Source organism: Accipiter gentilis, chromosome 33 (assembly GCF_929443795.1).
Source record: "Accipiter gentilis chromosome 33, bAccGen1.1, whole genome shotgun sequence".
Taxonomy (NCBI): domain Eukaryota; kingdom Metazoa; phylum Chordata; class Aves; order Accipitriformes; family Accipitridae; genus Astur; species Astur gentilis.
Window position 1 is genome coordinate 19,551,087 of NC_064912.1, and position 22,360 is coordinate 19,573,446.

At 56.4% G+C, this 22,360-nt stretch overlaps 1 protein-coding gene across 5 annotated transcripts in view; it reads left to right on the plus strand.

Moving 5' to 3' along the window:
- Positions 1 to 22,360, plus strand: part of GRID2IP (Grid2 interacting protein) — a 43,008-nt gene that overhangs the window by 14,957 nt on the left and 5,691 nt on the right. For 3 of the 5 annotated variants that reach the window (XM_049791059.1, XM_049791063.1, XM_049791062.1), the window contains 15 exons: positions 2,270 to 2,524; positions 4,064 to 4,149; positions 4,594 to 4,663; positions 5,978 to 6,072; positions 7,527 to 7,710; positions 10,494 to 10,648; positions 12,653 to 12,754; positions 15,264 to 15,361; positions 15,843 to 15,960; positions 16,308 to 16,633; positions 16,869 to 17,282; positions 18,585 to 18,672; positions 20,049 to 20,138; positions 20,910 to 21,106; positions 21,647 to 21,802. In XM_049791059.1, coding sequence (XP_049647016.1) covers positions 2,270 to 2,524; positions 4,064 to 4,149; positions 4,594 to 4,663; positions 5,978 to 6,072; positions 7,527 to 7,710; positions 10,494 to 10,648; positions 12,653 to 12,754; positions 15,264 to 15,361; positions 15,843 to 15,960; positions 16,308 to 16,633; positions 16,869 to 17,282; positions 18,585 to 18,672; positions 20,049 to 20,138; positions 20,910 to 21,106; positions 21,647 to 21,802 — 2,434 coding nt within the window. The remainder of the gene's footprint in view (positions 1 to 2,269; positions 2,525 to 4,063; positions 4,150 to 4,593; positions 4,664 to 5,977; positions 6,073 to 7,526; positions 7,711 to 10,493; positions 10,649 to 12,652; positions 12,755 to 15,263; positions 15,362 to 15,842; positions 15,961 to 16,307; positions 16,634 to 16,868; positions 17,283 to 18,584; positions 18,673 to 20,048; positions 20,139 to 20,909; positions 21,107 to 21,646; positions 21,803 to 22,360) is intronic. The other 2 variants (XM_049791060.1, XM_049791061.1) reach the window with 2 other exon arrangements.

The following is a 22,360-nucleotide window of genomic DNA, read 5'->3' on the forward strand; positions in this document are numbered from 1 at the left end:
CAGCAGCACTGCGGCACGGGGCCATCCCAGGCTCCCCAAGGCCACCCTGCAAATTCTCTCAAGGGTTTTGCAAAGGAAACTCTTTTGAATGCTTTAATAGGATTATTTTTACCAGTCACTTAGCTCCTCTCCTTGCTAAGACACCGTTTGACTTCTAGCACTGAGTTAATTCATGGCGAAACCCTTAAGGCATGTCCTTGTGCCTGGTTATTGAGCTAGCCGTACTTTGCTCCTCAACCCTGATGTTTGTCAGCCCGCAGGCAAAGTAGCAGTCAGTGCAAAGTGGGACAGCCCTGCCGGAACGAGCAGGGCCAATTTAATTTGGCCAACTTAAATGGGAGCACGCTCCTTTTGCCTGCAAGGAACCCGGACTTTTCCCTGGCGGGAGCCCAGCCCAGGGCAGAGGTGCGGGGTCCTGCCGGGACTTGCTGCTGCTGCACCGCATCCTCCCCTGCACGGGGCTGCGGCAGCCCACGGTCCCGCAGGAGCCTGCTTACAGCTGGGTCAACTATTTATTAGCATGATTTCACTCTTTTCTAGTTGCTGCTTCATCACAAATTGACTGTGAATTGTACCGATGTGTTACTTATTTTAAATTGTCACCAAATGCTTTGTGTGAGCATATGTCAGCCTCAGGCTGGCTTGCGATCTGTCTGCTCCTACTCAGCGTGAGCATCAGCTCTTGTTTTGAATTCTGCCTTTTGTTGGGGGAAATAGAGATGTACTGGTCCTGGTAGATTTGGGATTTGAAGCCTCCCCTCCCTTCTCCTCTGGCTTCACCCAGGCTCTGGGGTTCCTTTGGTGAAGTTGCCCATGGGAGCGGGGAGACCCACGGGAGCCCCCCGCCAGCCCCAGCCTCTCCAGCTGCGCTTCATTAGCAACCAGCTGCCATCACAGCTGCGTCACGCTGGCACTGCAGCCCTCAGAGCAAGTTGCTCTGGGTCCTCTGACGCCAGCTGCGAGTTTGGCCCAGTTTGTGGCCCCCCCCCCCCCCAAGATGTGGTCCCCGGGCAGTTTAGAAGTGATGCTCGCATCCCTCCTCTGCCGAGTGTCAGAGTTTGTGTTAATGTAGGGAGCGCGTTCTCGTGCACCATGAGGTGAGGAGCACTAACGAACCTCACAAGACGGTATTGTCTAACGAGCAAATGCAGCTGCGACAGGCAGCCCGGTACGGGTGCAGGGAGGAGTTGCTATAGAAACACGCGGAGATAACAGCTCCCCCAGAAGTCCCTAAATGTGCAAATGGGAGGGTAGGAGTAGGTGAGTGGGGTGTCAGTGTCTCACCAGTGCGATGACAGAAGGAAATGGAAAAGGAAAAGCGTTTCCCCATGTTACAGGGGTGAACCCCTGGCCGGGCTAGGAGCAGTGCAGACGCACCCTCCTTGCTCCCTCCTGGGATCCTGCTTTATGCATCCCCTGAGGGTCCCAGGGGGTCCTTGCGGGGGGGCACAAAGGCCACTTGGCTGCTGGCAGAGCAGCTCCTACCGACCAGAGGGGAGGTGACCTGGAACAGAGCAAGTTCCCAGTAACGTCCCCTTGCCTGCAGCCTCACCGTGCCCATCCTTGTCCCTGCAGCGCCAGCATCTCCCAAGGGGCGCGAGGCTCCTGCCTGGCCATGGCAGGAGTCGGGGGGTGGGAGAAGCCGAGGCTGAAGCCCAGGAGAGCGGAGTCCAGGGCTCCCAGCAGAGGGGCTGGGGCATGAGGTGGGGAGCAACATTTTGGGGGTCCCAGACTGTGCTGGGAAAGAAGCGGGTCTGGAGGAGGTGGTTTGGAACTGGCAACACAGGGGGCACTTGCACGTTGGGACCCCTGACCGTGGGTACCATGCAGCAAGGAGCGGGGTGATGACGGAATGGGCACCGTGGGGGCAAGGGTCCTCCCCTGCCTGGCCGGTTCCCCAGCAATTAATCTGGGACTCAAGCTGAACCTCATCATCGGCATACTGGTACCAGCAGCTGAAGGGGTCCGGGATGGGACGCGTGAGGAGGAACTGAGCTGTTTGAATCAGTCTGCGAGCACTGTGGAGGGGTCCAACATCCTCTCCCCAATGGAGCCATGCATGGGATGGGACAAGAGATGCAGCCGGTGTCCCCAGCACCCCTGGCATCCCCAGCCCTGGCATTTGCAGCACTGGGAGGACAGACCAAGAGCGCATGAGGGGCTAGGGCTGCTCTGATCTTTCCTTTCCAGGTATGGCTGGATCCAAAGGTCCGGGCCACAGCTGCCTTTGCCCTGCTCCTCACTCCCCTCCCTTGTCTCATTTTTCCAGGATTTTCATCCCCAAGAAGCACCGGCAGCGGTTTGACGAGGTGGTGTCGCAGAGCCTGATCAGCAAGCTCTGCCGCTCCAAGAGCGAGCAGCACAGCAATCGGCTGCGACGCAGCCGGAGCGAGGACCACCAGGAACGGCTCCTTGTTTCCACCCGTGCCAGCTCTGTGCCCCGCAGCCACGAGGAGGCCAGCAAGAGCCTGCGGAAAACCACTTCGCTCATCAGCAGCAACGTGGCCTCGGGGGCTGCCCGCAGGTAACACCTCTCCTGGACACCCTGCGCTCACAGCGGCAGCATCTGATTTTGCATGGATGGCGGCATGGAGGAGGGATGCCAGGGAAAGGGGAGAAGCACTAGGAAATGGCATGTTTCGGTGTGGAGAGTGGGTGAATTCCTCCTGGGCTGAGGATGAACAAAGACCTCTCCCTCTCGTAGGTTGGGCACGTTTGCACCCCCTGTCCCATCTCTGGGCCACCCTTTCTGCCCCCTCGCTGTTGCAGGGCTGGCTGGGACGAGCCACGTGTGGAGCTGGGATGGCACTTGCAGGCTGCGAGGGGATGTTGGCTCCTGGGTGGGTGGGCTGCAGGGTGTCTGGCCGTGCCGGTGGGATGCAGGGTACCTGGGCACAGAGCAGGCTGTATCATCCTGCCCTGCCCCGGCGGGCGTCTGGGTGCAAGGCTGCGGGGGGGAAGGACGGTGCGCAGGGGATTAACCCATTTCCCACTACCCATATGGCCAGACCTCAGCAGCCTCGGAGGGCCGAGGAGCCCTGCCGTGCTGGCTGCTCCGTTCCCAGCCCCGTCTCACACACAAGCGAGCAGGATTTGGCCTGCCAGCGCAGCTGGAAAATACTCCTGGGAGGGACTGTGCTGCCACAGGCAGATCCTGAGCTATTCCCCTGCCTCCAGCTGGTATCTCCAGGGTGTTTGGCCACAGCCCACCTTCCCGCCAAGATAATTTTTGCTGTGACTTATCCAAAATCCAGTTCCAGCACAGTCTCCCTCCCTGCCAGTGTAGGATCAGTCCCTACAAGAGGCTTTCTGGTTGTAAATGATCTCGGTGTTGTTGCCTTTCCCCAGCTCCCTGCGGGGAACAGCTCCCAGCTCCAATCAGCCTCCCAGCAGGGAGATTTCCTAATGCTCCTTCCAAAATATCCTAGCAGAATTTAATTTCTCTCTGATCAGCCTATGAGATCTTTGCCCCCTAAAACACATTGTCTCTCTTATTCTGTGTAATACACAAGCTATAGCTCATGTTCCACTTTAAAAACACATTGAATTTGAAGGACTGGATGGTGGTTTTATGAATTAGGTAATTAATGCAGACCAAGAGGCCATGCTCAGGGGCTCTGCCCCTAAACCAGCAGCATCTCTTCCTGCCTCCAGAGCATCCAGATCCCTCCAGCCCCCCCTGAGGTTTTGTCTGGGTCATTTCTAGCACCCCCGGACCACTCCCCATCCCACCACCCCCTGCTGACTCAGCACCGTGAGCCCCCTCTGCTCCCCGGCACAGGCAGGCTGCAGGCAGGAGAGGCTGGCAGGACAAACCGCACTGCGGCCATCCAGGGCCACCAAACTTGCAGCCACCTTCCCTCCATCCCCTGTCCCTGTGGGCAGGGCATGTTTTGGGGGCTTCCCTTTGAAAGACACTTTGGTATCAAAGGGGACCTTGTGTGGACACAGGGAGCGTTGAAGGCTTGAGCACTCAGGAGACACCCAGGCTAACAGGGCTTGGGAAAGGAAACAAGAATCAAATAGTGGGCTCCAATTTCACATTTGCTTTTTTCACCCGCAGAACTGTGCGAGTTTATAAAGGCAACAGAAGCTTTGGCTTCACACTACGTGGCCATGCCCCGGTGTGGATCGAGTCTGTTCTGCCAGGTAAGAAAGCCTCTAGCCACAAGATTCAAAGGCACTTTCTTGTCTTGGGTCTGAACTCAAAATGTTAAGTGCCCACTGTTTGCTAGAAAACAGCAAAAGGGGCTTTAACAAGGCTCAGTGATGCAGTTTCCCCGAGTTGAGTATCTAGGGTCTTTGGTACAATTTAGTTTGGCTTTATGCACTCCCTATTTTGAAAGGTGGAGAATGCCTGTGGTCAGTGAATAGCCTGAAATCACACCTGAGTTTCCACTGCAAGCAGGGCGCTGGCATCACTGTGCCTGGTGAACTGCTCCAGCCCACCCAGATAATCCACCTGCAGCAGATACCCTGCCCTGGGGGGTGGCCCTGGGCACAGCCGGGCACACAGCAGCCAGGGAGCTGGGACCCCAGCCCTGCGCGCAGGGGTCCACCAGCTAAAGCCCTTCTTGTTCCCCGTGCATTTAGGGAGCCCGGCTGAGAAGGCAGCTCTCAAACCTGGAGACCGGATCCTATTCCTCAACGGTCTGGACATGAGGTAAGAGGCTCTTTAGAAGACCTGTGCCAAGGTGGCCCCGGGGGTGGTAGGTGGCCAAGCACACACGTGTCCACTTGTTCACTCTTGTGCAAGAGAAACAAGAGCTGGGCATCCTCAAGAACAGTCTACTGAGGTGCACGAGGGGCATCTCCTTTAATATTCTTTTACAAAAACTGGCTCTAAGAGTAGTATTTTGGCTCCATCCCTGCTCCTCCCTTGACTTCTCTGTGCACATAACCATGTGTAATGCATGACACACTATATATAACTGGTGTCCTGACTGCAACGCACCCACAGACCCCGATTCGAGCCACTGTGAGTGAAGTTGTATGTGTTGAACACCTGAGGTTCTGCGCTTGAAAGGAGCAGAGCACCAGCCAGCCCACAAATCACTCCCAGAATGGGATCATAAGCTTAAAACCACATGGGCAATCACATTTCCACCCAGAAGTTATTTCTTCTATATATTATTTGAGCACAACAAAAGCGATCGAACCAGAGCTGAGTGTGCACCTCACCGGGCAGTGGCAGCAGCCCCATATTTTCTTGGGTTGGTCTTTCCACACAAAAAGCAAGAGCAAAGGGTTAGAAGAGGCTACAGGATAAGAGACTGATGAATATTTAAAGGCTAAACATCTGATGCTGCTTCTGTCAGTGCTCAGGTTCTCACATTTCAGCTGATCCAGCAAACTGTTGGCTGATGCAGCATTGCCAGAGAATAGAGGAGACCAAGTTGAAGATTGTCCTCTGAGCCTGCATTTTGGCAGGCATTGTCCCAGGCCAGCCCATACCCTTCTCCAAGGACATGCCAAGATTTTTTTTGCCTACAAAAATGTATTTTACATCCACCTTGCATTTTCTTTTCATGCAGAATTAGGACAGACAAGAAGAGACCTGCAGCACTGTATCATTTAAATTGAAAGTTCATCTTCTGGGTCTGAGAGTAGATTAAAGTAACGCTGACTTCATTTGCCGTAACGGCTCCGCAGGGTGCTCGCAGGCATGCCCTGCGGTTATTCCTTGCTGCAGGTAGAGCGGAGAGCCCGGTCGCAGGGGGTGGTTCACGCTCTCCCTCGGGGAGACTCTTTTCTTTGCAGCAGAGATAAAACTAAGCAAAGATTGAGAGTCCAGGGGAATCACAGCGGGGCCCAACACTGCCCGGCTCTGAGCAGCGAGATGAGGCTTTTTGCAAGATGAACGAAGGCAGCTGCAAACTCCATTTTACCGCTGCTCTCCCACGAGCTGCTGCCCGCAGTGCTGCCCGCGCAGGCAGGCAGCCTGGCAGCTCTGACCGGGCTCTCCTGTGCCCTGCAGGAACTGCTCCCATGACAAGGTGGTGTCGATGCTGCAGGGCAGCGGGGCGATGCCCACCTTGGTGGTGGAAGAGGGGATCGTCAACTTCTCCAACGGTAAGAGCGCAGGGAAAAGAGGGCCAGGAGCGGCAGAAACCCCACGCCGGCTCCTGAATTCCCTATGCAGGAGGGAATTGCCAAATACCTTCCGTAGGCTTGGCAGGTTTAATGTGCTGCCCAGAGGGCTGCTCCTCCCGCTGGGGCACGCGGCTGCCTGTTTTCTGGGATCAGGCTTAATCTCAGGCTTGGCTGCTCTCCAGAAAGGTTCATCCTACTGTATGATCGTCCTTGACGGCCCTTGCCAATGTCCTTTACGTGCAGTCTGTGCCATGTACTTGACCGAAGTAATCCAACCCTGTGTATCCATGGTCGCTTTGCAAATCCCGCGGTTGTGTATGGACTGTGCTGTTCAGAATAACTGCTGCTGTTATGAATAATTTAGCTTGTTGCTGGTGAACGAGTCAGTGGGAGAGGAGGGTGTCTGGGGCAATGCGGGTTGTCAGCACAATTTCAGCAGAGGGGCAAGAGCACAGCCCAGGGCAGAGCACGGTCGCTGCTGCATTTTCAAAGCTGTACAAACACAGGAGGGTCAGTGTGTTATTGGGGTGCTGCTCTGCAATGTGCAGGCCCAAGAATTAGGGACTGGCTCTTCCCTCCAGAGCAGCAATGGACTGTCCTGGGCTTCATATTAGGAGTCCTGTGATACCAACTCATCTGCATGTGCACGAGAAACAAAACCAAGCACCTCACTGCTTCACAGTGCAGAGCTAGCAGCACCCAAACCGCTTCACTGCCCTCCAAAAGAAACCAAGAAAAGATGGAATTTTTCACTCCCACTACCTTGGCCATATTCCTGTGTGGATAAGTGCGTCCCACAATCTCAGTCAGGTCCCTTCTCCCAGCTGTGCTTATTGCCCTGCGCTCACTGCAGAGGCAGCACAGGGACCAGTGCGGCAAAGCAAATGACCTTCTGTGCCTCAGTTCATTCACAGTAATCCTTGACTGATGCTGCTTTTAAAGTCAATGATTATCATAAAGTGCTTTGAAACTTGAGCAGAGGCTTTGGAGAGCCAGAGGAGGAATACCATCTGCACATGCTCACAGAAAGTGTGGAAGCAGTGTGGTTGAAGAAATAGACCCCAGAGAGCACCCCAGTCAAAACACTCCTGCTTGGGTCCAGCAGGTCCATGGACCTACTGGAACAGCCATGAGCTCCAGAGCAGCAGGTCCAGAGGATGGGAGGAAGGCAAGGGCAGTCACAGCTCCAGAGGAGCCATTTCACCTTGTCACCATGCTGCCTTCCGGTGACTGAAATCTGTTTTTGCTGGGGTAACAATATCTGTATCAGCACATCAGGAGTTGTATTTCTATGGAGCGCCCATTAGGCACGGGTGCAGCTGCCCCAGCTGTCCCCAGAACCAACCCCTGGTTTCGGCACAAGCCTTTTAACCCATGGTTAAGACCCTTTGTCTGTTGAATTTTCTTTTTTTCTTTCTACCTGCGCCTTGCAGACTCTGACTCTGCTGATTCCCCGAGCACCTCCTCCGCCCTCACCTCCCTGCAGTGGGTTGCAGAGATACTCCCCTCTAGCATCAAGATTCAAGGAAGGACCTTCACCCAGCAGCTGGAGCACCTGCTGACTCCACCTGAGCGCTATACCATCTGCAAAGCACTGGAAGGCTTCTTTCAACATCGGTAACTCGTTAGCAGCTCCATTCCTCTAATGCTGGTAGCAATGCCTGTGTCAGAGTCGGTCTCCAGGCAGAAGGCAGACCTCGGCTGCGAGGCTGTCAGCCCTGAGCTCTGCTGTGATCATGTTCTCCGATTTCCTCAGCTGTGTATTTCCCTGTGCTTGTTCACAGGGCACAAGCCCATCTCTTACCAGGTGTCCTGCCCAAGCACAGGGCAGACCCTTTAGCTTTTGAGGTTAATTCAGTCACCCCTTAATCCCTCATAAAGGGACCTTGGTCTGCCGCAGCGTGGGCTCTCTCGCTGTCTGGCTCTCCCCAACGGCCACAGATCTCATTTCACCTCTTTCAGTAAATCTCACCACATTTTATCCTTATCTTCTCACTCTTCTCAGCATCTTGGCTGCAGCGCTCCCTTGGTGGCAGCGTGGGAACGGCTGTGGCTGGCAGAGCCCTCATCCTGCAGTGGAGCACATCCTCCCCACCCTGCTGCAAGGGTCAAAACCGACCCCCTGGCAGACTGGAGACTTTCAATAGTGACCTGGTTTTCTGCCCTTGATCTTTAACCTTTCCGCATCATGGGGAACAAGCCATCCCTCTGGGTGCCGGGAGATGCTCGCTCCCTCTTCCCACAGCTGCTGAGCTGACCGAGCCGGACTGCCTGGGTCCTACATGGGCTGCGGATGCACCTTCCATGGCCAGGCAGACTCCTGCTGCAACGGTGCAGCAGCCCTCTGGTGTAAAGCCCAAAGGATCAGAGGATCTGAAATCCTTAGTTTGACAAGGAAATGCAGTAAAGCCCTCAGCATTTAGGTTACTGACGGTAAGAGAGAACAGAAACTACAGAGTACAAAGCCATGGCACTGCGCCTGTGCACCACGGCCGGGGCTGAGGGCTGCACCATGCCGCAGCATCCCCCTGCCTGCGCGGAGCCTGGGCTGCCTCGGTACCTGCAGGTGCTGGGGGAGGCACCGCTGCGTAACCCCCCCAGCACCAGCTGAGTGAATCCTCTTGAGGCCCAGCAATCACTAACACTGCCCCAGTAAAGCAGAAATCACCGCTTTATGCTCTCCTGAGCCTGCACTGCTTCTACGTGGTTCCCCGGTTGGGCTTTTCAGCCTGAGGAGCGGCAGCTGTGGGAGCAGATCTGGTCCCCAGGGTCTGCAACTGGGAAACACAGACCTGATCTTAGCAGGGTATTTGCTCTTGCTCAGTGGTACAAGGATGGGAACCCCAGTACCACGAATCAAGTCCCCAGGTTCCCCTCCCAGTGCAGGGCAGGGCACGTTCCTCGGTCTTCCAGCAGCGTTCTGCCAGGGGCGGTCGCTGCTGCCTGCCCCAAAACTGCTGGCTGTGGGGAGCAAGGCACAGCAGGGGCACCGGCAGGCCCACCCTCTCCTCCAGCCATCTCATTTTGCCTGTCACTACCCTGGACAGCTTGATGCAAAGGCCACTGCTCCATTTAACACTAATTCATCATGACCTAATTGCATGCCTGTCCCAGATGAGCAGCTGTGGCCTCTAACTGCTCCAACAAAGAGGGAAATCTCCAAACATTAAGTTTATGCTTCTTGCCACCACAGCATGCGGATACCAGCATTTCCCAGCAGCAAATGCCAGAGATGGAGTCGGGACATCCCTGTTCTGGGCTTTGGCCCTGCAGCCAGTTTGCACATGACAAGCCAGCCGGCCCCGTCCAGCACCCGGGAGGAGCAGTGCCTTCGCAGGGCAGAGCGGCCATCTGCCTCAGCAGCTCCTCCACAATACTTGAACTTTTCAGAATAGGAAATAGGCTTCTGACAGCCAAGAGCTGTGTCCAGCTCCACAGAAAAGGCAAATTAGCCCCAAACTAGGGAGAAACTTAGCAGGTGGCTTCTGGCGGGCTGTGGATAGCTCCTACTGCTTCTCATCCCTGCTGGCCTCTGAGGACCCCCAAGACACTTCATTAACAAATTCCTTGCAGTATTCGAGCCTCTTCGCCCTTCCACTTTCTCCTGCGTGCCTGGTCCCTGCCCCTTGGAGGGCAGTGATGGTCCATTCAATTAACATCAAGACAACAGATTTGTTCCTATGTACGCAGTCTCCTTCCAGCTCTTTATAAGTTCTTACTATTACTTCTACATTAAGGATGCAATAGTTGCAGTGAGTTTTAACCCATCATCTCTGCCTCAGTTTCTTGGTAGAAAAGCAGCCTGGCTTTAGCTCTCTGACTCAGGACAGCCCTCCTCCCCCAGGCTGCTTTATCTTCCTCACAGAATTGGGTGCTCAGCCCTGCTATTCTCAGCAGCCCTTTCACCATCTCTACCACCACAGAGCCAAAATGAGACCGACCCCTCAGCCCAGCAAGGCTGCCAGCCCAGCTACCCTTTCCAATGCATTTCTCCCTGAGCCTGCTTACCTGCTGCTGGCTAAAACTCAGGTCTTTCCACAGTTTCTTCCTGGTGCTCCTCCACCCCTCTCACTCCCCACAAACCCCAGGTGACTCACGAACCAGGTTTTATACCTGGCTGTCAGGTGCTGCTGGTCCCCAGGGAGTTTGCTCTCCCCGTTAGCACCAGCTGCCCAACTCCACTTCCCAAAGGGCTCGGTCCCTTGCTCGCAGCCCGGCACCTCTGCTTTGAAATCATCTGTTTGTGCCAAAGACATCTGTTTGTTGGCAAAGAGGCCAGCCCGGCAGCTGAGACCCCGGTGGAGGCAGGCTGGGAAGTGCCGGAGCCCAGGGAAGCGGCGTGGTGGGGCTGTGCCGTAGGGATGCGCTCACTGCCCGGCCCTCTCTTTCCAATTTTGCAGGAACATTGACACTCTCATTGTGGATGTGTACCCGGTGCTGGACACACCGGCCAAGCAAGTAATTTGGCAGTTTATCTACCAGCTGCTGACGTATGAAGAGCAGGAGCACTGCCAGCAAAAGATTGCCAGGTTTCTTGGTTTCAAGTCCTTGGCAGGTGAGAGGAAAGCCCCTGCACTCTGGCACGGACACGCCGTGTCCCACCGGGTCCCCGGGGACCTCGGTCGGTCGCGCTGGGAGCAGGCTGGGGCGGCGAGGGAGCAGAGGGCTCCTGCCCACACGCTGCCTGCGCGGAGGAGTTGGCCACACGGGATGTAGAGCATCGCAGAGGAGTTTCCAGCTCCTGTTACCCATGAGGTTGATCTGTAAATGTCAGGTGGGAGGTTACCTTTTCTGCACCACGGAGCCGTGTAGTTTTGGAAGGAAACTCTGCACTGAGAGGAGAGATGGCACCTGGGAGCTTGTCTTTGGGAGCAAAGGGTTTTGGAAGCTGTTCGGGTTGTTAGAGGTCAGGGAAGTCCGGAAAGGAAATAGCCGGTTTAGGGGCAGCGTTCAGATCAGAGAGGCAAAATAAGCAGTGACTGTGGTGTCCCTCAGGATGTCTCCAGCAGTCAGATGTATGCGGGTATCCATACGTGGGTATCCGTGGTGAGAGGAGGTGGGGAGCACGGCTCCCCCGGCAGTGCTGTGCCTGTCCGGGAGTGCTGCTCTCCCAAAGAGAAGAAAGGCAGTCGGCGATTCTCCTCCTCACTCGTCCGCCTCTCCCCTCACCTTCACCTGGGGCTGTGGCAACACAAAAACCAGCTGTGGTTTGCTGGGGATTATGGGCTTTGCAGTCAGACAGCAGAAAAGCGTGGGCAAATTTGGAGTGAAATATCTTAATCTTTGGATTTGGGCTTCTTAATTGCTCTTAAATTAAGAATCAAATTCTATTCTAGGCTATTTACATTGTGTTGATGTGTTTATTTTAGACTCAATGTAGGTAAAAAGGGGTGTTGCTTGAAGAGAAACTTTTGGAGGAACACAGTTATTTTAGCACAGCCTTTCCCCTACCAGGGAGAAACAGCTTGAAGTCCTGGTGCAAATACTCCCTGCTGTGCATGGAAACCTCTTGGGTATTTGCTCACCTCATTTGCAGCCTCAATTACCACTGCTTCTGTGTGTGCAGAATCATGGCCCAACCTACCTAATGTATTGTATGTTCCCAAGAACTTAGACCCTAAAATCAGTTTATAACCTTTAGAAGATCTCAGAGGGAAGCCGATATATTTGCAGTTTGCAGCTATATTTCGGGAATACAAAGCAGGTATCCCCAGCCACTGGCAGAGGAGGAAAGCAGGGGAGTAAATCTCCCTCTGAACCAGGCTATTTCAGACAGACTGTTGTCCCCGGTTTGAGGGCTGCTCCCCGGCTCCTTTCAGCTTCTCAGGTGAAAAGGGCAGTCTCCGACCAGGTGAAGTTCTGGTTGTTCTGGTGCATGACGTGTCTGTCCATGCATGGAAGCGCAATGGCCAGAGATGTCTGAATTTGGATTAGTCCTTCGCCTGGGCTTCTTCCAAACTCGGTGGTGATCTCTGACGTTTATGTGTATCAGGCTGTCCGAGCACTGGTTTGTCGGATACCACGGAGACAGATGCTCCAGTATCTTCATCCTTCTGTAAGTCTGAGCCTCTCTGAGCTGTCGTGCTGAACTGCACATGGACCAATCCATTAGACAATGTTCTTTCAGGCAGCATTTCGGTGCTGGCCCCCACTCCTATCTTGTCCCTTGAGGGCAGGAAGGAGTTAGCCGGGTCCCTCTGGACCAGCCTAGCTCAGGGCTGGCATTTCACGTGCACCATAAGCTGGTGGATGCCAATCCGGCTGGAAAAAGCGATTGCATGTCCCATCTTTGCGCATCCATCCCCCCGCCCTGCGCTGGCAGGAGCGTTCGTAACCTGCTCCGCTCCCCGGGGCCAGCGTGAGGATGGGGTGAGCGGCTACCTGGGGGGACAGGCAGCCACAGTGCCGGCAAGGGGTCACGGTCGAGTGCAGGGCTCAAAGAGCAGCCGTGAGTCCCACGGGTCCCGGGGGAGCCCCGTGTCGTGGCGAGGAGGAACGGGGGAGCTGCGGGGTCCGGTATGCACCGGCCGTGCCTTAGGAAGGGTGTTTTCTGCTGCAGCTGAGCCAGAAGCAGAGGACCGCTACCGCAGCTCCGTTCGAGGGGCCTCCTTGTGCCGGGGAAGCCTTCGGACCCCCCGCCCCGAGGAAGAGGGGGCAGCAGGTGGGTGACTGGGGGCTGCGCGGGGGTTCCCTCTGGTTGTGTTCCCTGGAGGTTGTGCCGGTAGTGTACTTCTGCTCTGCCCCAGGCCAAAATCCTGACCTGTTCCTAAGCACGAACGGTGGGAAAACATGGAGGTCAGCATAGAGCCAGCAGAGAGGCTTTGACTGGAAATCCATGTTTTCAGAAACAGTTGAAATAAGCGATTCAATAAGAGGCCACTTGGGCTGAGGCTGAACCTTGTTTCCAATCCCTTCCGTTGCTCAGATGTGAGCTGATCCTGCTCAGGTCCGAGCCCTCCCTTCTGGGGTGCACAGTTTCTAGCTTCCCTGTAAGCTTTCTTGGACACCACCAAATTCACAGGGAAAACAGCATTTACGAAATCCACGTGAGGAAAAAGATCATGGTTCAGTGCCACTTTAACTACACTGATGGCACAAACCCTCCCTCCCTTCAGAGAGAAGCTCCATATCTCCCCATTCGTCTGAAAATCCCATCCTCCTGGTAATGCTGCAGGGCCTTCCACAGCCCCCAGATCTCTAACCATCTCCCCTCGATGCACCCCAGGTTGTTGGTTACGTTTTCAGTCCTTCGGGTCTTTGCTCTCCTTTCCCAGGTGGTGGGACAAAGCATCCTGCCTATTCCTCCATCACTCTTAGCTGATTGCGAAAGGCACTCGACCTGTGCTTACGGCTTCTGACCATGACCTACCCACCACGACATCCCCACCACAACCAGCCAGGATCCACTGGCATTCCGGCTGCACGCCTTCCTCCCGGCACCCCTCACTGGGAGCGCGGTGCTCCTCAGCTGTCAGGGAGGGCTGCTGCTGGAGCAGGCAACTCTGAGACATTTCCCCAGGGAAGATCCTCTAATTTGCCTCCGAGGAGTATTTCTGGTCGCGATTACAGCACGGAGAGCGTCCGACAGCTGCATATGCCAGAGGGAAGCCGCTCGCCCGGGCAGATGCTCGCCAGCTCTGGGGGAGCAACCTTGTCCTCAGCTGCCCTGGGGGAAGAGCAGAGCAGCCTGCGACCCGATTTTGCTAATCTTACCCAAGCCTGAGCAGGCACTGGGGTGCATCCTGCCCCGCCTGCTCCTAATTCACCTCCTTGCACAAACCATTTATTTATAAAAAGTAGACAACCTTCCTCAGTCCTGGAGAGGGAGGTGATGCCGGGGAGGATGCATGTCCTGTTCCCGATGAAAGCCCCCCTCCAGAGCCCTTTCTCATTACAGCCAGCTATGTCCGTCCTGGGCTTTTCTTTCTTTGTTGCCATTAAGCGCTGGGCTCTGAGCACACGGGTCCAGTTCGGTGCTGGTGTGAGCGGAGCTGCTCTGCTGGGCTCTCCGAGGCTCTGCCTGTCTGCCCCAGTACTCAGCCTGGCCCTGACCACTGCGCAAAAATATTGTGGCCGAAGGGAATGTGAATCTATTTGACCTGCCCTCCAGCAGCTCGGGAAAGGCAGGGATTGCCCGGCAGCCCTTCACACACCCTTGGAGATAAATCGGGGGTCTGGACACATCTCTGAGAGCTTATACTGCTGCAGCCATTAACCTCTGAACAGAAGCTCTCCGTGGATAAGAAACTGGAAAAACAGAGTTTCACTGGGAGCTGGTCAAATCAACATCACTCCAAGCGAGCTGCCTTGTGCCTTCGCAGGGGTCCAGACCTCTCTCTCTCCATCCCACCCTCCTCATGTCGCCTGCAGAGCCCCTTCTCAGGGGATGCTGCTGGGGTGGCCAGCACTGCCTGGGCATCTGTGACTAAAAGGAGCAAATTTTGGAAACTGCGACCTTGACTGCCATGTGTGATGACCCTGACTGTCCTTGTGTCCAGTGCCTACCAGGAAGGCTGAAGGAAAAGAAACCAAGAAAAAAAGAAACACCCATGGCACTGCAGTGTTTCGATATCCGGAGAGTTCTCGACACAGTGCAAACTCCTGCATGTGCCCTGGATAATGTCTTTTCTCCTGAAATACTGTGATGGAAACTCCTCGCCGGAGTGTGCAGCACTAGTGAGGAACACACTAACCACGCCGCAGTCGGAGCACCGCTCTGGTGCTGAGGATTTATAGGCAGCTTCCGAATCTACCAGTTGGGTAGATTGAGAAGGAAATAATATCCTCATTTTATAGACAAAGAAACGCAATATGGAGAGGTAAAAGGCAAGGCATAGGAGGATTTTTTTTCTCGGCCATGCTTTCTTTCTACCATGTGTCATGCTTCATTGCCGGGTGACTTTTGCTGCCGCCCAGGGAAGCCCGCAGTAAGATGTTCCCCGTTTCACAGGCAGCCCACGCACGGGACCACCGGCTGCCCCGCATCGGTCCCTCGGGACCCCCAGACCCGGGAGTTCCCGGTGCTTCGCTGTGTGCCAGGGCGGGGAGGATGGCTCTGGGTCCCAGCAGGAGACAGGGGCGACCTTGGTGGGTCAGGGCAGTCGGGAGCCCTGGGGAGCAGGGGCAGAAGGAGGGGCTGCTGACTGGTTTGTCTCTTCCTTCCCTGGCAGGGCAGAGCGACACTGTGGAGGTCCCGGTTCGCCTGATCCCTGGAGAGAGACAGGCTGGAGACGGCACATCCCTCCCGGAGACACCCAACCCCAAAATGGTGCGACTTGATGGGGCCGGGGTGGGGGGATGCCTCCGGGAAGCGCTTTGCCGATGTGTGCAGGACCGTTGCGTTCACAGGGAGGGTCGATGGTTTGACTCCTTTCATGTTAACACGGGAAAGCAGAAAAAAGGGAACGGGGGAAGGATGCGTCTGCATGTAAATACCTGGTGGTGGCTGACAACAACCCCGCCTCAGAGCTCGTCTCTGAGATCACTTCCCTCGGCAATTAGTCAGCTTTGATAAGTCTGGTGTCTGTCAGCATCTTCCCGCAGCCTTGTGAGCGAGAGGCTCTTGGGGAGCTTCAGAAAAGGCAGAGTAGCCTTGGGTTGGGGTGAAGCACTCCTTTAAAGAGTAAGAGACTGGGGGCTGGTGGGTCCGCAGTGGCTGTCCTGTCCCCAGGACATCGCGGGTCTCTGGGGACTCCGCTAACCCCATCTCGATCCGGGCATCGACAGCAGCTCTTTGCCCTTTTTTTCAGATGTCGGCTGTCTACGCAGAATTAGAAAACCGCCTGATCGGCAGCTTTGCTGGCAAGAGGGGTAGTGCTGCCCTGCACAGAGCATCGCCTCCTGCCCCAGAGCTGGCACACGCTGCAGGTACCGTCCGGCTTCCCACAGCGTGAGAGAGGCAGTTTTGGGGGGGGCTCAGGTGATGGTGGATGGTGCTGGCCAGGCAGGCGGAGGAGAAGACCTCTTTCTCTTGGTGCCATTTTATAACGAAGCAGCGACAGTGCCGCATGCGAGCTCAGCGCTGGCTCCAGCAAAGGGGCATCTGCAGGCGGGCAGCGGAGCGCGTGGGACGGCAAATCCCACGGGACCCCCGCAGGCTGCACCGTCATCTCACGTCGTGTTCAGTGCGGTGCCGGGGCTCATCGCAGCCCGTGGGTGGGGGGCTGTAGGGAGCGCCCGGTGCAGGACCCCCTCGGCAGCGCTCTGTCCCGCAGGTTCTCGCAAGTCGGGGATGGCGATCTCGTGGCCGAGCGACCCTCTGGCTTCCCAGCAGTGCTACTACCGCCTGCACAGCAGCGTGGCCTCCCCGAGCAGCACCGAGTCCAACCCCTACGTCAGCCTCGACAGCAGCCCAGCCCCGTCCCCCAAGCACCGCAACTACCCGCTCAGCCCTCTGTCGCGACGGAAGAAGCTCTTCACCTTCTCCAGGCCCCCGCGCAGCCGCGACACCGACCGATTCCTGGATGCCCTCAGTGAGCAGCTGGGACACCGGGTCACCATCGTGGATGATTTCCTCACCCCTGAGAATGACTACGAGGAGGTGAGCGTGGCGCAGGGGTGGCTCGGTGCACGGTCTTTGTCTGCCCCCGTCACGGAGCCAATCCATCCTGCAGCCCGCACCGCACCGGGATGGGTGCAGACCCTCTGGGGACACGTCCTGGGGTGGCGGAGGGGGGCGAGGGCTGCACGGCTGGGGGGCAAGGACACCCCCAAGGGCTGGATGGGTGGAGGAGGAGGAGGTGTCACCTTCAGCCTCTCCTCTCTCCCTCACCCAGATGAGTTTCCACGATGACCAGGGCAGCTACGTCACCAACGACGTCAGCAGCAGCGAGTACATCAGCAGCAGCGACGAGGGCAGCTCCCTGACCTACTCCACGCTCTCGGACCACATCCCCCCTCCGCCCCTCAGCCCCCCCCCGCCACCCCCTCCCCTGCAATTCCACGACCCCCAGACCGTCCCCACCAAGGCAGAGGCCACGAAGGCCAGCACGTCGCCCGCTCCCAAATCCCTCGTCAGCCACCTGCACCCCATCCCACCCCCGCCGCCCCCGCCGCCGCCCCCCCCGGTGCCCTGCGCGCCCCCCCTGCACCGGGGGCTGCTGCATCGCAGGAGCGAGTCCAACCACATGAGTGTCAAGAGGCTGCGGTGGGAGCAGGTGGAGAACTCGGAGGGGACCATCTGGGGGCAGGTACGGTCCGGGGAGCGGGGCAGGGGGGGTGAGGGTCCGAACCGCGGTCTGGGCAGCGCTTGCCTGTGCCGAGGTTGTGCAGGTCATTGGGAGCATCGGTGGGCACTGCCCTCCTCCCTGCCCAGGGTGCTGGGGGGCTGTCCCCTCCCCAGAGCATGATGTCCTCACCTCTTGTTCGGCCACACACTCAATACCTTGGCCAAGGGAATGAACTCTGAAGATGCTAAGTTGCAAAAAATCTCATATATCTTTTCATCCTTTTACTCGCTTGGACCAAAACTGCCAGGATGAGAAGAGGCTCTGGAAAGCATCTGAAATGCAGGTTTTGACTGCAGCGTCCTGGGGAGCGCGGGCTTTCCTGCTCTCTGTAGGTTGATGTAGTCAGGAGCTGCCTTCAGATGCGTTCTGCAGCTGTAGGAGGTTTTATCAATGGGAAACTGTTAGGATGGTTGAAAGCAGAGTGACGGGGAGAGCACCGAGGCAGGGGAGGACACCGGAGGGGGAATGCAGAGGCGAGGAGTGAGACGAGATGTGATAATCCTTTGGCACGGTGGACCTGAAGTGATGCAGAACTCTGGAGGTGGATTTGAGTCCCTGTAGGGAGAAGCTGGCCTCCCTGGAGTTTAACTTCCAGCCTCTGTGTCTCTCATGATGATGAATGTGTTCAGATGTGCCATATTCTTTGTGCCCTGAGCAGCTAGAGGGGAGCTGTGGGATCATCTTCCAGTCCCACGGGCACCCACCTCATTAGCAGGTACTTGAAATCCTGCAGGTCCCTCTCCCTGGGACTCCAGAGAACAAGATGCTTCTTCCCAGTGATTTTTTTTGTATGCAAAAAATTCCTGAAGTTTCTGGAATTCCAACTTTGTCCTTCAGTAAAGCAATCGTGCCCAAGTAGCAAGTGAAAAGCAGTAACGCTCTGTAGGATTCCAGCTGTGTCAGAAGCTAAATGAATCTGCGGGGCAGTGCTGCCAGCTGGAGGGTGCAAGGAAATGCTGATGGGCTGAATCTCCGGGTTTCTTCCTTTCTTCTGAAACGAGAACAGGTCCCACCAGATGGGCTGGGTGACTTGTGTAGAAACTGCCTCCACAGAGGTGAACGGTTCACCAGGCTCTGGTTTCTGTGCAGGGTTTGTGATGGCTGAATCTCCAGTTACAGGACAGTGCCATCAACCTGTCCTGGTTTCTTCTAGGGACACAGGGCTTAGCGTGGGGCAGAGGGAAGGTGGCTCAGTGCAGGCGGGCAGTGTCGGGCTGTCCCCTGCGCCAGCACCGCTCCTGACTCTTCCTCCTCCTCCTGCAGCTCGGGGAAGACTCCGATTACGACAAGCTGAGTGATATGGTCAAATACCTTGACCTGGAGCTGCACTTTGGGACACAGAAGCCTACAAGTAAGTACTTGAGCCCCAGAATGGGTCCTGGTGCAGACCAGAGACCAGGGATATGGGAGGAACTGGGGCTCAGAGGGCAGGCAGCAAGGCAATGCCTGGTCCTAGCATCACCCATGGCATAGAATTCGTTCATACTCAGGATTTTGTGGCTGGTGGCACAGCAGATTATTAAGGTGGAGATTGATTCACTATCATCTCCCTTAATTTTCTTTGTTGCCCTTATCTGTTTTCTCTCTGCATTTCAGTCGATTGGGGCAGTGAAACTCAGCTGGAGGGTTTTGCTCCCCGTTGTGCTCAGTGCTGCTTCCCGGCTCTCAGAGGGAGTACCCGGCCATCCCCATACCGAAGGGAATGCCGGTGTGCCAGCACCGCTCTCCAGTGCCACGAGGGGCCTGGTTTGCAACACAGCAGAAGCTCAAACCCGTGCCACATATTATAACAATTTGTGCACAGCCTCTGCTTGTTACAGTCTGTGCAGAACAGACAGTCAGCCGGGCCATCGGCATCCACGGACACCACGCTGTGCTGCAGTAGCAGTAACGGCTGCAAATTAGGAAGCGAATTGCAGCTCTGTTGCTTTGAGAACTCAGCCCTGAAAAAGACGTGAAAACATTTCTCTGTTCATAGAGAACGTTACAAGCAACACATTTCTTTATACATATATAATAAGTGAGTTCGCCCCCAGACCTACGTGTGGGGTCCGTAGCTACCTGCCAGTGCAGCCTCCCCTGTTGCTCTTGAATCGGGGTCTCCTGCAGACCCACCGGCTGGGCTCTCCCACCCACCGGGGTTTCTGGGCGCTGCAAACCCAGAGAGCAGGTCCAGGCTGGGGGTGCCAAGCGGCGGTGGCCGGGGTGGTCGCTCTGTGCAGCGGGAGGTATTTGGGGTGGGGGGTGTAAGCAATGCGCTCCTGCCCCCCCCCCCCCACCTGCCCGAAGGGAGGCGTGGGGCAGCACGGCTGCCTCATTTACACTGGGAGAAGTAAAACGCCAGTGGGATGTCTGAGGTCTCCTGCAAGGGACGTGCTGCACAATGGCAGCGTGGGCAGAGCTGAGCTAGAGCGGGCAGATGCAGATGGGACTGGCGGTGGAAGTGGGATGAAATGGGATTCTTCTCAGGGGCTATCTTTTTGGGGATGTTTCTGGGCAGTCTGGGGTTTTCTGTGCGTTTCACCTCTTGTTTTACCTTTTTCAGCTCCAACTGAGTCCTCCATTGAGGAGATCTTTGAATCACAGAATTCAAGGATTCCCGGAGCCATTGCTGTGTGCAAAGCATCAGTTCTCCTCTCTTTCATTCATGGTTTCACTGTTTTCAGGACAGTTTTCTTCCTGCTGGAGCCGGCTGAGCCTGTCCTTACCGATGATTAAATCTTTCAGTTTCTCTTCCAGAGCCAACTCTCATGCCTGAAAACTTTAAAAAGAAAGACGTGGTTGAAATTTTGTCCCACAAAAAGGCCTACAACACATGTAAGTAAACATCACGGTGAACGTACCCCCAAAACGGGCCCAGAGATGGGACCGGGGATGTAGAGAACTGGAAAGGTAAAAGGAAGGAGGCTACACCAGCACCATCCCATGAGCACAATCCCAGCGCTGCTCTGCTGGGCTGGGCTGTTCCTGCAGCCCAGAGCCCCTCCAGGCTGGGCTCAGCCCCGGGCAGGGGGAAGAAGAAGTTTTTACAAGAAGGGACAGAGATGGGATGTGACTCATTGGCCTGGGGAGGGAGAGGGGCAGAACTTGCAGGGCCCCGCGGGGCAGCGAGGGTGTGCGGGGCTGCCCGCTGGGGAAGGGTCGGTGCTGCTCCTCCAGGACATCCTTCTGGTAGGAAGGAGGGTGGCAGAGCTTGGTGGGACCCTGCGAGACCCCGGTCGCCTGGCCGTGGGGGACGTGGGAGAGGAGGAGGTGCTGGGGCTGGTTTCCAGTGCAGCCCAGCGTGATGCGTTGGTGATGTATGTGCACATGATGATGCAATACCCTGGGGGGTCTGCAGGACCAGAGTGACTCCTCGGGGTCCCCGTGCAGCCTCTGCAGGGCCTCGGGGAGTGGAAAGCCCTTCCTCTCCCCAGAGCGGACCCTGTGCCAGCGCGGGCACATGGAGAATCCACATCACTTTCACATCATGGAGAAATTGAGCTTCCCCTCCTGGCCCCATCCTGCCAAGCGGTCTGTCCCAGTGCAGCCAGCCCCCAGGGTCCGGTCCTCCTCCCCTCCTAAGTGACGCACCTCCCTTGCCCCCAGCCATCCTGATAGCCCACCTCAAGCTCTCACACATCGAGCTGCGCCAGATTCTCATGACGATGGAGACGGACCGCCTGGAGCCTTCCCACATCAAGCAGCTCTTGCTGTACGCCCCGGACGGGGAGGAAGTCCAGCGCTTCCAGAGCTACAAGGAGAACCCCGGCAAGCTGAGCGAGCCCGACCAGTTTGTGCTGCAGGTACCTGTGGGCAGGGACGTGCTCCAGGAGCGAGGAGGTCTGCACGTGCAGTGTCCCCGGGTTGTCCCGCTGTGAGCTGGAGAGGAGGAAAACCCACAGCAGAGAGGAAGCGGTCAGCAGGATGCTGGTCCGCTCATGCGTGCTGTGGGATAGGAAAAGCTGGTGGCACTGGTCAAAACGGGCTGGCAGCAAGCGATGCTCAGGCTGATGCCCAAGGCGCCTGGCAGTTCCCACAGCGGCTGGTTTACAGCCGAAGCATGCCGTGATATTTACTCCATGGTAAGAGTGACTTTGCCCAACTCTGACTTACTTTCTGTTGACAAAGTCACTTGGGAATATTGGCATGAAACCTTCCTCTCCTGCAGCAGCGAAGTGGCCGTGCTCTGCGAGCTACAGCAGCCGTCCCAGCTGCTCCGCGGTGTCACCTGCGCTAAGCAAGCGCATACTGCTTTCATTTACAGGGAAATATGTCACGAAAAACACTGTCTAGGAGGGATTATGCTGATGGTGATAGTAGTAATTTTCTCCTTTTGTTCTCAGATGTTGTCAGTACCAGAATACAAGATCCGTCTGCGCAGCCTACATTTTAAGACCACTCTGCAAGAGAAGACAGAGGAGATCAAAGCCAGCTACGAGTGCATCTGCAAGGCCTCTCTAGAGCTGAAAAGCAGCAAGAAGCTGGCTAAGATCTTGGAGGTCAGAACAGTCCTTCTTTCTGGTAACAGCCACCGGGGGCCCCCAGTGTCCACAGGAGCGCCCGCAGGCAGCCGGGCAGCTCGCAGGCAGCCGGAGCGCACCTCCAGCCCCACGGTTGTGTTTTGGGCCCCTCCGGGTCCAGTTCGGCCACGTTCCATCCACTGGCAGCTCCCGCTGGTACTGGCTTGTGGGGATCCTGGCATGGGGAGGATGCAGGAGGGCAGATCACAGGCGGCCGCGCACCCACCCGCAGCACACGGCAGGGCTGCAAGAGCCAGACCTCTGGCAGCACAGACCTTCTGGGGGGCTGCAGGGGAGGGAAGGGGACTCCTGGGAAGCATCCACATAAACCACATGGGGAAGCATCTAAATGTGAGCTCTTGCAAGGGCTTTGGAAGTTCGGGTCTGCAGATGACAAACGGGGTGTTTTTTCTAGCCCCTGCTGAAGACACCAGAGAGGCGGTGGATGAGGACCAGTGCCTGTAGCTGAAATATGGACTTTGCTGTTGAGGGTTCAGTGCAGTTTGTACGGGAGCAGCACAGAGAAGAGAACAGCCT